The sequence below is a fragment of the Hypanus sabinus genome, chromosome 9 (genome assembly GCF_030144855.1).
Source record: "Hypanus sabinus isolate sHypSab1 chromosome 9, sHypSab1.hap1, whole genome shotgun sequence".
NCBI classification, from domain to species: domain Eukaryota; kingdom Metazoa; phylum Chordata; class Chondrichthyes; order Myliobatiformes; family Dasyatidae; genus Hypanus; species Hypanus sabinus.
This window is the reverse complement of record NC_082714.1, coordinates 31268136-31281891: the sequence shown is the minus strand read 5'-3', so window position 1 is coordinate 31281891 and position 13756 is coordinate 31268136. Positions and strand designations below refer to the sequence as shown.

General features: G+C 42.9%; 1 protein-coding gene across 1 annotated transcript in view; it reads right to left on the bottom strand.

Annotated features, from left to right (window-relative positions):
- Positions 1-9368, bottom strand: part of rgs11 (regulator of G protein signaling 11) — a 135872-nt gene extending 126504 nt beyond the window's left edge. The window contains exons 1-2 of the mRNA XM_059979415.1: positions 9278-9368; positions 8763-8856 (exon numbers count right to left, since the gene is read on the bottom strand). Coding sequence (XP_059835398.1) covers positions 8763-8856; positions 9278-9337 — 154 coding nt within the window. The 5' untranslated portion in view covers positions 9338-9368. The remainder of the gene's footprint in view (positions 1-8762; positions 8857-9277) is intronic.
- Between the last annotated feature and the right edge of the window lie 4388 nt (positions 9369-13756).

Genomic DNA, 13756 nt, shown 5'->3' with positions numbered 1-13756 from the left:
TCACCTAATAGCATTCACATCTACTGTGATGAAGTGCTTCAAGAGGTTGGATACAAGTAGAATTGACTCCTGCCTGAGCAAGGACCCAGGCCTGCAGCAATTCACCCCTTTCCAAAGCAGGGATCCAACCGCCTGTCCCCTCAGCTTGGGAGCACCTAGACGACGGCAAAACACAATTTATCAATACAGCTCAGCTTTCAATCCAACCATCCCTCAGTATTAATCACCAAGCTACTAAACTTGGGCCTCTATACCTCATTTTGCAACTGAATTCTTGATTTCGTCAGTGTGGGAGACCAGTCAGTACATATCAGTGATAACATTCCCTTCTTATTAATAGAAGCCCAACTCAAAGGGACATGCTCAGTCTACTGCTCCTCTGTTTACTGTCATGAATGTGTGGGGAAACAACTCAAACATTATCTATAAAGTCACAAATGACACCACTCTTGTTAGTAGAATCTCTGAAGAGATGTACAGGAGTGAGATACATCAGCTGATAGAGCGCTGATGCAACAGTAACCTCACACTCAACCTCAATCAGCAAGACAAAGGAACTGTGGTACATGTACCAAGTCCTCACTGGGTCAGCAGTGAGAAGTGGGAACAACTTCAAGTTCCTGATCTGTCCTGGGCTCAACACATTGATACAGTCATAAAAGGTGGCACAACTGTTGCTCTACTTCATTAGGTGTGAGGGCATTTGGTATGACACCAAAGATCCTGAAAGTTTCTACCGATGTGTAATGGAGAGCATCCTGATCGGTTGCATCACAGCATGACAGAGGATCAGAAGAGGTTGCAGACTCAGCCAGATCTACTACAGACTCTTTACCCCACTATCAAGGACATCCTCAAGAGGCTCTGCCTGAAGGTGGTGGCATTATTGAGGACCCTCACCATTCAGGATATGCCCTTTTCTCTTTTCTACCATTAGGAAGAGGGACTGGAGTGTGAAGACCCACACTCAACAATTCAGAAACTGCTTCTTCCCCTTCAGGTTTCTGAGAAGTCCCATGAATACCACCTCATTTTTTGCACAAACTATTTTTGTAATTCATTGTAATTTTATATCTGTACTGTCCTGCTGATGAAACAAAAAAATTTGGTATCATATTCTGCGATGATCTGGGAGACACTAAGGAGAGTGGAAACAACACCCACCAAAACCTGCAGAAAGCAATTTGAAATATTTTTGAAAGAGCTACCAAATTAAAAGAAGAAATGAGGTTTGCACTGGCCAAATGAGCCCCTACTGAGCTGCAAGAGCCCGAGTCTTTTCTACAAACCTAGAAAGATGAAATTAATATTTTATCCTGTACAAGGAGCATCACTGGATAGCAAACTGATTACATTCACAAAGGCAAGGGGTAGTCATTAGCGACAGTAGCTGTGTGCATGGTCAAATCATTAGTGGAACCCCACAGTGATCAATGTTGGGACCATTACATTTCTCAATCACGATTAACAATATGGATGAAAGCACAAACCTCAAGAATGCGGATGATACAATTATGTGCTCGGAAATTAAGAGCAAAATCAAATGAGTTCAGTGAGGGTTTAAATGACCTTCCTTCAACATAAGGTCAGTGGTCTGATAATACCATTTACTCTGTTAGCTTCAGTTGTAGGTGCAACATTCAGTCATCAGGGTCCTCCTCATATGAGAACAAAGAAGACTGAAATCAAGCTCTTGCTCAAGATATTGATCTGGTGTTCCCACAGCAATTCTGCTTTCTACAACCTATAGCTGAACACCTGCAGTTTTAGTGTTTGTATGTGTATTCTGCAGGGATGGAAGGATACTGGGGGAATGAAGATTAGCAGTCGGAAGGTAATTGCCATTTCAAATACTGCTAAAACCAAGAACTTCAACTGGAATATTACGGCTAAGAGAATTTCAATATCATCTTGAGATACACTTTTAAAAAAATGCAGGGACATTGGCAGGCATTTTCTGTGTGAATTAGATAGCTGGTAACTAAGGACAAATCTTGAGTTGCTTTGGAGCAAATCAGTAGGCCTGATTTCAAGATAAAAATGCTTATAACATTTCATTTATAAACATAAAACTTGACCAGACTTTGACCCAAACACAATGCGTGGTCTCACTTCACAGCTCTAATCACCAAGATGCCCACATGGCAAAGGTGGGCACTGTGATGTTAAATTTGACTGATGGGTTAGTTGGTTAAAAAGGTGAAATCAAATCCTTAGAACATGATACAGGAAAAGAAAGTGTAGAATACTTGTGGGTAGTCAAGAAGTGGCAAGGGTTAAAGGACCCTGATTTGAGGCTTCCAAAGGGACTGTGTGGAGGTCAAGTCAATGGGTATATTTAAAGTAGAGGTGAAAGGCTCTTGATTAGCAAGGGTATCATACTTTAGGGGGCGAAGGCAGAAGAATGGAGTTAGAGGGAAAATAAGTTGGCCATGATCAAAATGATAGTAGACTCAATAGTCCAAATGGCTTAATTCTGCCCTGTGTCTTACAATAATGAGACATCCAGAATTACATACAGTACCTCAAAAATGGTACAGTATAAGCAAAATTAGTGCCACTATTCTGACTGCTAGGTTAAGCATTTTGTTAATACAAATCAGAAGCAAAATTAGGCCCTATAAACACTCTTCTGAGTTCAAAGAGCACTTAACAAAACCAACCATAAGTTACCTAATGTAAACGTATGCTTCCATCAGGAAGGGTAACAAGGGCCATATTTATGAAAAATCTAGCATGTGTAGACCCAATGATTGCTGATAACATTAGACCGGGGTTCGGCAACCCGCGGCTCCGGAGCCACATGCGCCTCTTTTACCTCTGTGCTGTGGCTCCCTGTTGCTTTGGGAAATAATTGGTCAGTATTTAATTAAAATGTATTTTATGTTAGTTTGTTAGTTTTTGAAATGTAATTCTAAATTTGAAGATTATGGTGATCTTGTACAATCTAAATAAGACGTTGTGGCGACCCATTTCCTGGCACATTGGAACCGGCTCACAATTAGCCAGCGTTCAGGCTAAGGGAGCTAGCCTACGGGGGTTTGTGAGTATGTGTCTTTTGCAGCATCCGCGCCCATGGAGGGGCGGGTTGAGGGAGGCTTAAAAGCAAGGCTGTTTAGTTCGAATAAAGCTATCTTTGACTGCAGTTTACTGACTGCGTGTAGCACACCGCTACAACGTGTTTTTATCGCTGGCTGTCCAGAGGGGAGGTGCTGAAACGCTTTGTCGCGTGTCTGGAAGAAGTGAAAATGTTCCTGGGCAGCAAAGGGCTCACCTTTCCTGAGCTGGAACAGCCAGAGTGGCTGGAAAAGCTACACTTCATGGTAGACATGACAGCACACCTGATCACGCTGAACACAGCTCTTCAGGGGAAAGGACGTACAGCTCTAAACATGTTGGAGGATGTTTTGGCATTCGAGCGCAAGTTGACAGTGCTTGCCAGAGATTTACAGAAAGGCACATTGTCTCACTTCCCCAATTTGAGAGAGTTCAAACAAGGTCACGACATGATAAATTCAGAGTATTTATATTCTGCAATCATCGCAATGCAAACATCGTTTGGGAAACGCTTCTGTGAGTTCAGAGAGGAAAAAAACACATTATCCTTCCCGGTCACTCCCCTAAGCATCGATCCATCCCTACTGAATACGACTGCATTGGCAGGTGTGAGTCAACCTGACCAAGTATGATAAATATTTTAATTGCCTATTATTTTACGTATATTCATATGTTTTCATTGTTCAGTGAAATAGTCCTTTTATTTTCAGGTTGACAGCTGGCTGACGTTATTTTTGGTTTGCTGCTGGCGGCAAATTTAAGTTCGGCGTTTTTCTTAAATACAAGAAGGACTCAAATAGACATTGAGTATTTTACTTAAAAGTAACCTTCAACCCAACGTCTTTTTTTCGGAGTTCAAAATGTTTTTGTTGCATGCAGAAATGTAATTTCATTTTCTCTGCAGGAGTTCATCAATTTCATAAATGCAACACATTATAGTTTGTTTATACATAGCATAAAAGCAAAAAAAAACGTTGTATGCAGTGTTATTTAATTTTAAATGTCAAACAGGTTTTGTGGCTCCCAGTGTTTTCTTTTCTGTGGGAAACGGGTCCAAGTGGCTCTTTCAGTGGTAAAGGTTGCTGACCCCTGCATTAGACATTGCTATCAACATGAATAGAACTGATAAAACACTACAAATCATGTCCTCTTTGCCCCAGTTGTACATAGGTTCAATTACATGGAACATCAACATCATGCAGTTTAACTGGTGGATTATTTCTTTTGGCTATTGCTGAAATGCTTACACATTTTAAGTGGTTTTCCTGCACCTTTGGAAGCTTTGACTGACCAAAAGAAATGGCTTTCTTGGTACCAAGATTCAAAGTAAAATTATCATCAAAGCATATACACGTCACAAAATACTACCCTGAGATCTATTTTCTTGCAGTCTATGCTGATTCAGGAGCCTGATGGTTGAAGGATAATAGCTGTTCCTGAACCTGGTGGTATGGGACCCAAAGCTCCTGTATCTCCTTCCTGATAGCAGCAGCGAGAGCACGACCTAGATGATGGGGTTCCTTGATGATGGATGCTGATTTCTTGTGGCAGCACTCTTCGTGGGTGTACTCAATGATGGGGAGGGCTTTTTCTGTAATGAACTGAGTTGCATCCACCACTTTTTTGTAGGCATTTCCGTTCTTGGGCACTGGCGTTTTTATATCAGGCTGTGATGCAACCAGACAGGATACCACAGAAGTTTGTGAAAAGTTTGAGATGACATACCAAATTTGCACAACTTCTAAGAAAGTTGAGGGACTGCTGCGCTTTCTTTGAAATGGCATTTTTTTTTTACATGCTGGTCCCAGGACAGATTCTCTTGTATAACGCCCAGGAATTTAAAATTATTGATCCTCTCGATGGACTGAATGACTTAATTCTACTCCTACGTCTTATGGTCTCTCTGCCGTTGATCCCTTAATGAGTACTGGCTGATGCACCATCAATAACTCTCTCTGAGATGTAAAGGCGAGATATCGGCTTTTATTGACTGGAAGAAGGAACAAACTGTGGTTGACCACCATACGACATCCTGGAGACAGAGAGGCCAGGCTCAGACCTCAATTGCCTTTATACAGGGGTCTGTGGGAGGAGCCACAGGAGCAGTCAGCAGGGGGCGTGTCCTGACAGGTATATGTAGTTCACCACATTCACCCCCCCCCTTTGTTTTAAAAGAGAGTCCCCATGTGGCAAAGTCTCTGACAACTATATTTACAGGTTAAGTCTATCAGGTGGTCGAATCTGTTGCTGCGATCTACGTAGCACCGGCTGTGATTGCACAGGTGCCGGTGGTGATTGCACCGGAGACGGTGGTTGTGCTGGTTCTGGCCTGACTGGAGGTGTCAGCCCACTAGGCATCAGTGATCCCTCACGCGTTTGCGAGGCACCTGGTATATACGCGTACGAGACACACGGTATACGAGTCTCCTGAGGAGTCTGTGTTGGGCTCAGTGTGCGCGGTGTCACTTCAGGTACAGGGTTCATAGTTACTGGGGAGTGTTCGGGGCAGTGGTCTGCTGCTCCTGCAGGCGCCAGGTCGCAGACAGAGACCGTGTCCTCCCGCCCATCGGGTAAGACCACGTAGGCATACTGGGGGTTCGCATGTAGAAGGTGAACCCTCTCGACCAGCGGGGAGTATTTATTGCTCCTCACATGTTTCCGGAGCAGCACTGGCCCTGGGGACGATAGCCAAACTGGTAGGGTGACAGACTTCCTGGGAAAAGAGAATAGGCGCTCATGAGGGGTGGCATTGGTGACGTACATAACAGGGAGCGGATAGGGTGGAGTGCTTCAGGGAGGACCTCCTGCCATCGAGAGACCGGCAACCCTTTTGACTTAAGGGCTAAAAGTGTGGCCTTCCACACTGTGGCATTCTCCCTCTCCACCTGTCCATTTCCCCGGGGATTATAACTCATGGTCCGACTAGTAGCAATGCCCCTAGCCAGCAGGTACCAGCGCAGCTCGTCACTCATAAAGGAGGACCCTCTATCACTGTGGATATAGCAGGGATATCCGAACAGAGTGAAGAGCTGTTGCAGGGCTTTTATGACGGACATGGTAGTGGTGTCGGGGCAGGGGATGGCAAAGGGGAACTGCGAGTACTCGTCGATAATATTGATAAAATAGACATTGCAGTCGGTGGAGGGAAGGGGGCCCTTAAAGTCAACACTCAGTTGCTCAAAAGGGCGGGTGGCCATGACAATTTGCGCCGTTTTAGGATGGTAGAAGTGCGGTTTGCACTCAGCGCAGATTTGGCAGTCCCTGGTCATCGTCCTGATGTCCTCCAGGGAGTATGGCAGGTTCTGGGCTTTCACGAAATGGTAAAATCGGGTGACCCCCAGATGGCAAAGATATGCATGAAGGGCGTATAGCTGGTCAAGCTGTGCGCTAGCACACGCTCCCCGGGATAGGGCATCAGGGGTCTCATTGAGTCTGCCAGGCCGGTACAGGATGTCAAAATTGTAGGACTGAATGACCTAATTCTACTTCTACATATTATGGTCTCTCTGCCATCGATCCCTTAATGAGTACTGGCTGCTGCCTCTCCACCACCAATTTACTCCTCCTGTAGTCAATAATCAGCTCTTTGGTTTTGCCGACATTGAGTGAGAATTAATTGTATGGCACCACAACCAGAATTTCAATCTCCCTCCTATATGCTGATTAATCACCACCTTTGATTCAGCCAACAGTGGTTATGTTCATTATTCAACATTCATTGTTTTGTGACTCAAATCTTTCTGGATACGGTCAGTATTACAAATGGATCTTTGCACTGTGAATTACTGAGAATGGGCTGCAACCAGCTGAACAATGAAGAGGAGAAAGGAAGAGCTCTTAGCAATGCCCCTTCTCATAATAGACAGCACCACCTTTGCCACAGGAGCCAAAATATGTAGTCAATCTCCTTTAATTAAAATAATTTTGGTAGCCTACTCTGGGCTAGTACCTCCTACAAGAGAAGAACTGGAGTGTTTCATTCAGTGTTGTACATTATATTTGGGTGACAACACTTAAGGTTGAATAACTTGAAAGATGTCAGTGGAAGGCTTTTAAACAATGCCAAGTCTGAGAGGGTGAGGCAATTCAGATGAATTTTAGGTTTTGACCTCCTGCAAAGTGAAAACTTAAGTACACAAGGCTTGTGATTCTGCTGGGTATGGCATTTTGAAGAGGAATTATTAAACATGGAACTTGTATGACCCAGTTAAGCAACTTCTTGGGATGCCAGAATCCAACCTGAAATTTGCTACTGTGTTTTAAAGTGATCGCAGGAGATACTGGAGCAATAACAGAAAATACTTGAAACTTCCTGGAGGTTAGGCAGTAAAGGAGACGTGGTTCCTGTTTCAAAGCAAGGAATAGTCATCATAAAAAGCTCTACAGATGGACAAGGAGGACATATTGAATGTCTGTGATAAGGTGCAGACCAAATCCAACTATGGTTTGTACCTTACCAGACATTTCCCATTCTCTCCAACTGAAGGCATTTTGCTTTTTGGAAGTTTTATATGGGTTCTTGACTCGAAATATGGACTCTGCTTCTCTCTACCAAGTCTGCCTGAACTGCTTCCAGCATTTCGGGATTCCTCTCCAACCCCCCAATTCCATTCAGTAGCAAGTTTTGCAACACACAAAATCCTGACGAAGGGCCTTGACCTGAAATGTCAACTGATTACTCTTTTTCCATACATGCTGCCTGACCTGCTGAGCTCCTCCAGCATTTTGTGTGTATTGCTTGGATTTCCACCATCTGTGGATTTCCTTGTGTTTGGGATCAGCCATTTTTCTTTGCCCTAATAAGGGTCAGCATACCAGGATGATTTCTGCACCACAATAGACTTGGTTTAAATGTGTTCCTTCTTGTAATAATTCTGATAAGAATAACTTGCTTATTTTATGTTTATGAATGTTGTGTCTCTAATTCTATGCAGCTGCAAGCTTTGCATTGCACCTTCATCACAAGCTCAACTTCCGACTTTAAGACTCCAACCCATTGTTGCAGTTAATCATTTACCAGAAAACTGCATGTGTAGATAAATGCAGTTTTTAGACCCTTTAGCAGAAATGAACTGAAAATCGGAAAGGAGATTCCAACTCTGTTAAACCTCAATTGTCTCCTTGAGCCCACTTGTTAAAGTTTCAAGCCCACGTTTCTCAATACAAATTCCTTCAACGTAACTACAATAACAAAACCGTGCCAGATCTACCGACCTGCTCAACAGTGGAGGAAAAGCCATACTTTAAGATGCAACATACATTCATGGAACACTGTTATATCTTATTGATTTTTCTTCATTTATTGAAGTAACAAGAAAATTAAGGAAACCAATAAGACTCTACATTTCAAGTTTTATTTTACAAAGCCCAGAATTAGCTTCACCCCTCAGTTTACCAACAGATCACTAGATCTTACTAGAAGTTAACTCAATTTTCATTTCAATTTAATCAATCAAGTTGACAATTAGATAACTTCCAAAAACAGGGAAGTAAATTTGCTCACTCCATCACCACTCAGCGATGAAGTTGGGATTCATCCCAATTACCAAGCCACTAAGAGTTTGGAACTTCTCCAAATCACCTGTGAAAAGTGGTTACTTTGCTTAGAGTCAGAGATAAACAATTTGCCCCAGGCCACCTACAGTGAAATAATAGTTGGCCCCGTTTATCGTTCCTAGTCCGAATTACTTTACTGAATGTCTTACCAGTCATTGAATGGGGAATAGGAACAAGAAATTTTTGGATTCTCATCTTAATGCCCGTGTCGGGGTCTTGCATTGCCACTATCAAAGTCTCCATCTGCAAAGTAATGTCATTATCATTAAGAGATAAAGCCACATTAAAGTCTAATTCCCACTCTTGTACTCTGACATAAATAAAACACTGAACGAAGAGATTACGCATTTTCTAATCAAAGTTAACCCCAGAGCAGAACGCAATCAATTCTATCGTAGAATTTACTTGCAATCATCCATTTTCACGCATTTTTTTTATTCGAGATCGCAGATCAAAATTTTGAAGCACAGAATACACATCCCGCCCCCATCCGTGGCAATCTCACTTTGTTATGATTGTTAACTTTTACCCATTTGCCGTTGCGACAGAAAATACAAGTTCTCGCATAATTGTCAGTTCTGCTTGCAAGTTCCACATTAAAGTAAGTTTGTGGTAGTGCTCTCCCTCTCCACTCACCCCCAGCCGGTCAGCGAAAACCCCTTACCTTAGCCAGACATGCCATCTGCGCGCTGCCGAGGTGAGAGCCCGTGTTGTGTATTGTCATGGTGAGGGCGACACCACGGTAGTATCGCTCAGCTTCTCCTACTCCGCAGCGGCTCCCACAGTCTCCCCGGGATATCTCGGCGCCTTCTGCCAAACCACTTGGCAGCTGGCTGCCCCGCCTCCCCTCCCTGGGCGGCAGGGCGGGCCCCACTTAAATCATTTATTGCTACCAATTATTCCATGTTCTTGCCGTCAGTCACTCCAAATACCCCGACCAGAAAACCACGGACCTTAAGTTGATAGTTTCGCTTGAGAGGAAGAATTTTATTTTTTTATGGGAATCAGTTGAAGCTGGGGGGAGGAGGCAGAGAGGAAATATTTAAAAGAGGGATATTTTTGTTCAAAGTCGATTTAATTGGCATATGTATACGTATATGCACCGGTGCAATGAAAACACTATTTATTTATTGAGATGATGTGCGGAATAGGCCCCTTCCAGCCCTTTGAACCGTGCCGACAAGCAAACCCCTGATTTAATTCCAACCTAATCTCAGGGCAAACAATGCAGGACTGAAGGTGCTGTATTTAAATGCAGGTAGCATTGGGCATAAGGTGGACAAACTTGTGGCGCAGGTAGAGTTTGGTCAGTATGACAGTGTGGGTACCACCAAGTCATGGCTGAAAGAAGGCCATAGTTGGGAGCTTAACATCGAAGGATATGTATTGTATCAAAAGGGCAGACAGGAAGGCACAGGCAGTGGTGTGGCTCTGTTGGTAAGAGATGGAATTACTCCCTTAGTAAGAGGTGACATAGGGTCAATGTTCAATCTTTGTGGGTGGAGTTAAGAAACTGCAAGAGTAACAAAAATCTTTATGGGAATCCAAATAGCAGCCAAGATGTGGGGTTGAGATTGCAAAGGGGGCTAGAAAAGGCATGTAATAAGGGTAATGTAACAATTGTAATGGGGGACTTCAATATGCATGGGGATTGGGAAAATTAAGTTGCTGTCAGATCACAAGAAAGGGAATTTGTTGAATGCCTATGAGATGGCATTTTAGAGCAGCTTGTGCTTGAGGCTATTTGGAGAAAGGCCATCTTAGATCGGGTGTTGTGTAATAACCCAGATCTTACTAGGGAGCAATGTAAAGGAACCCTTAGGAGACAGTGATCCTAATACAATTGCATTTGTACTGCAATTTGAGAGGCAGAAGCTTAAGTCACATGTATCAGCATCACAATGGAATAAAGGGAATTACAGAGGCATGAGAGAGGAGCTTGCCCAGGTGAACTGGAGGAGGATACTAGCAGGGATGATGGCAGAGCAGAGATGGCTGAAGTTTCTGGGAATAGTTCACAAGGCACAGGATAGAAATGTCCCACAGAAGAAGTTCTCATATGGCAGGGATAGGCAACTGTGGCTGACAAAGGAAGTTAAGGGCTGCATAAAAGACAAGGAAAGGGCATATAAGGTAGCAAAAGTGAGTGGGAAGTTGGGTGAATCAGAAACTCCTACTCCTACTCCACCAAAAGGCAACTAAGAAGCTATAAGGAGGGAAAAGATGAAATATGAGGGAAAACTAGCCAATAATATAAAGCAGGATACTAAAAGTTTTTTCATTTATCTGAAGAGTAAAAGGGAGGTGAGAGTTGATATTGGACCACTGGAAAGTGATGCTGGTGAGGTAGTAATGGGGGACAAAGAAATGGCAGATGAACTTAATGGGTACTTTGCATCTGTCTTCACTGTGGAAGACACTAGCAGTGTTCCAGAGATCCGTGAGTGTCAGGGAGCAGGAATGAGTCTCACTGCTATGTCAAAGGAAAATGTGCCAGGAAAACTGAAAGGTCTTAAGGTGGATAAGTCACCTGGACCAGATGGACTACATCCCAGAGTCCTGAGAGAGGTTGCTGAAGAGATAACAGGTACACTGGTCATGATCTTTCAAGAATCACTTGATTCTGGCATGGTCCTGGAGGAATGGAAAATTGCAAATGTCACTCCACTCTAAGAAGGGAGGAAGGCACAAGAAAGGAAATTATAGGCAAATTAGCCTAACCTCAGTGGCTGGGAAAGTGTTGGAGTCTATTATTAAGGATGAGGTTTCGAGGTACTTGGAGATTAATGATAAAATAAAGTCAAAGTCAGCACAGTTTCTGTAAAGGTTAATCTTGTCTGACAAATCTGTTAGAGTTCTTTAAGGAAGTAACAAGCAGGGTGGACAAAGGGGAGGCAGTGGATGTCATTTACTTGAATTTTCAGAAGGCATTTGATAAGGTGCCACACATGAGGCTGCTTAACAAGATAAAATCATGGCATTACAGGAAAGATACTGGCTCCTCAGTTGAGAATGGCTAACAGGCAGGAGGTAGAAAGTAGGAATAAAGAGGCCTTTTCTGGTTGGCTGCCAGTGACTAGTGGAGTTTCTCAGGGGCCAGTATTGGGACAGCTGCTTTTCGCATTGTTTGCCAATGATTTAGATAAGGCAATTGATGGCTTTATGGCAAAGTTTGCAGATGATACAAAAATAGGTAGGGGTAGGAAGTGCTGAGGAATCATTGTGATTGCAGCAGCCCTCATGCAAGACTCACAGGAGGTTAATTTACAGGTTGAGTTGTGGTAAGGAAGGCAAATGCAATGTTAGCATTTATTTCAAGGGGAATAGAATATAAAAGCAAGGAGATAAGCTGAGGTTTTATTAGAAACTAGTCAGACCACACTTGGAGTATTGTCAACAGTTTTGGGCCCCATATCCGGAAGGGATATGTTGTGTCATTGGTGAGAGGACAGAGGAGGTTCAATAAGGTGAATGTTTTCTGTGGTAGAGTATCTTGAACTAGAGAGCACAGCCTCAAAATTGAGCGATGACCTTTTAGAACAGAGGTAAGGAGGAATGTTTTTAGCCAGAGAATAGTGAATCTGTGGAATGCTCAGCCACAGACTACGGTGGAGGCCAAGCCTGTGGGTATAATTAAATCGGAAGTTGATAGTTTCTTGATTGATCAGGGCATCAAGGAATATGGTGAGAAGGAAGGTGTGAATTCCGGAATCAGCCATGATGGAATGGCAGAGCAGACTTGATGGGCTGAATGGCCTAATTCGGCTCCCATATCTTATGGACAAATGACAATGAACAATTAGCTTATCAACTGGTACATCTTTGGACCGTGGAGGAAACTGGAGCAGCTGGAAGAAAGCCATGCAGTCATGAGGAGAACGTACAAACTGCTTACAGGCAGAGGCAGGAATTGAACCCCAGCACCCGTACTGTGCAGCGTTGTGCTAACTACTATGTTACTGCGCAGTATCACAGACGCATTGCACATTCTACATTCGCAGAGTTCACAAGAAAAATATAAATTGAACAAATATTACACATTTTTACAAGAAAACACAATTAGAACAAAAAAAAACAATTTTAGTGCAAAGAGATTAGTGTTCATTATGTGGCGAATCTGTAGTGATTAGGATTTTGCTAGTTGGTTCAAGAATTGAATGGATGAAGGGATGTATATGTTTTTGAGCCCAGTTGTATGGGACTTTAGGACTTCCTCTTAGTCTGTACACTCTTAAAACCCTATTTGCAGAACAGACTTGGCTGGTGCTAGAGGGACACAGGACAGAAACAGGCTCTTCAACCCACTGGGTCTTTGCCGACCAATAACCTGATTCTATCTTCCCCACATTTCCGTCAATGCCCTTGGATCGTACCATGTACCTACAAATTACAAGGATGGTACAATGGCCAGTCATCCAACCAACCTGCACATCTTTGGGATGTGGAAGGAAACTAGGGCAAGCAGAAGAAACCCACAAAGTAATATGGGAGAATGTGCAAGCTCCACAGACAGGGCCAGTGGTTCGTATTGAACTCAAGTCACCAGCTGTACCAGCGATGCCACTATGTGGTATTTTGGAACTATTCTTTTATAACAGTAAAGAGCAAAATGGAGGTTAGAATTCTGACCAATTTCTAGGAATGATCATAAAAAAATAACATAAAACATTAGAAATCTGAAATAAGACACAGCTCCACTTATAGCACAGATGCACGTTCTCTAATTCACACAGTTATATTTAGATATTCAGTAGAAATGGTCAGATTTGCATTTGATATGAAGTTAGGAGGAATGTTGGATTCAGTGGAGGCAGCACAGATGTCGCTAACTGATTGGGATTGAATATATAGACAAGCAAAACTGTGTCAGATTAAACTTAACATAAACTCAGAGGGGTAAATCCTAATTTTTATGTTGGTAGGTGAGTTACCCCTGACTGAATTCAATACAGCTGATGACTTCAAGCAAACTTAGATGCTTTCTGAATGGATGAATTGGGATTTATTTCAACTTGATTGCATATCTGATTGCATTTATTGATCCGGTTTCATATCTGACTGTACATTGACCTGATCGTGCATCTGACTGTACATTAATGTGATTGTGTATCTGACTGTATATACACGTATACAAAACAATTAT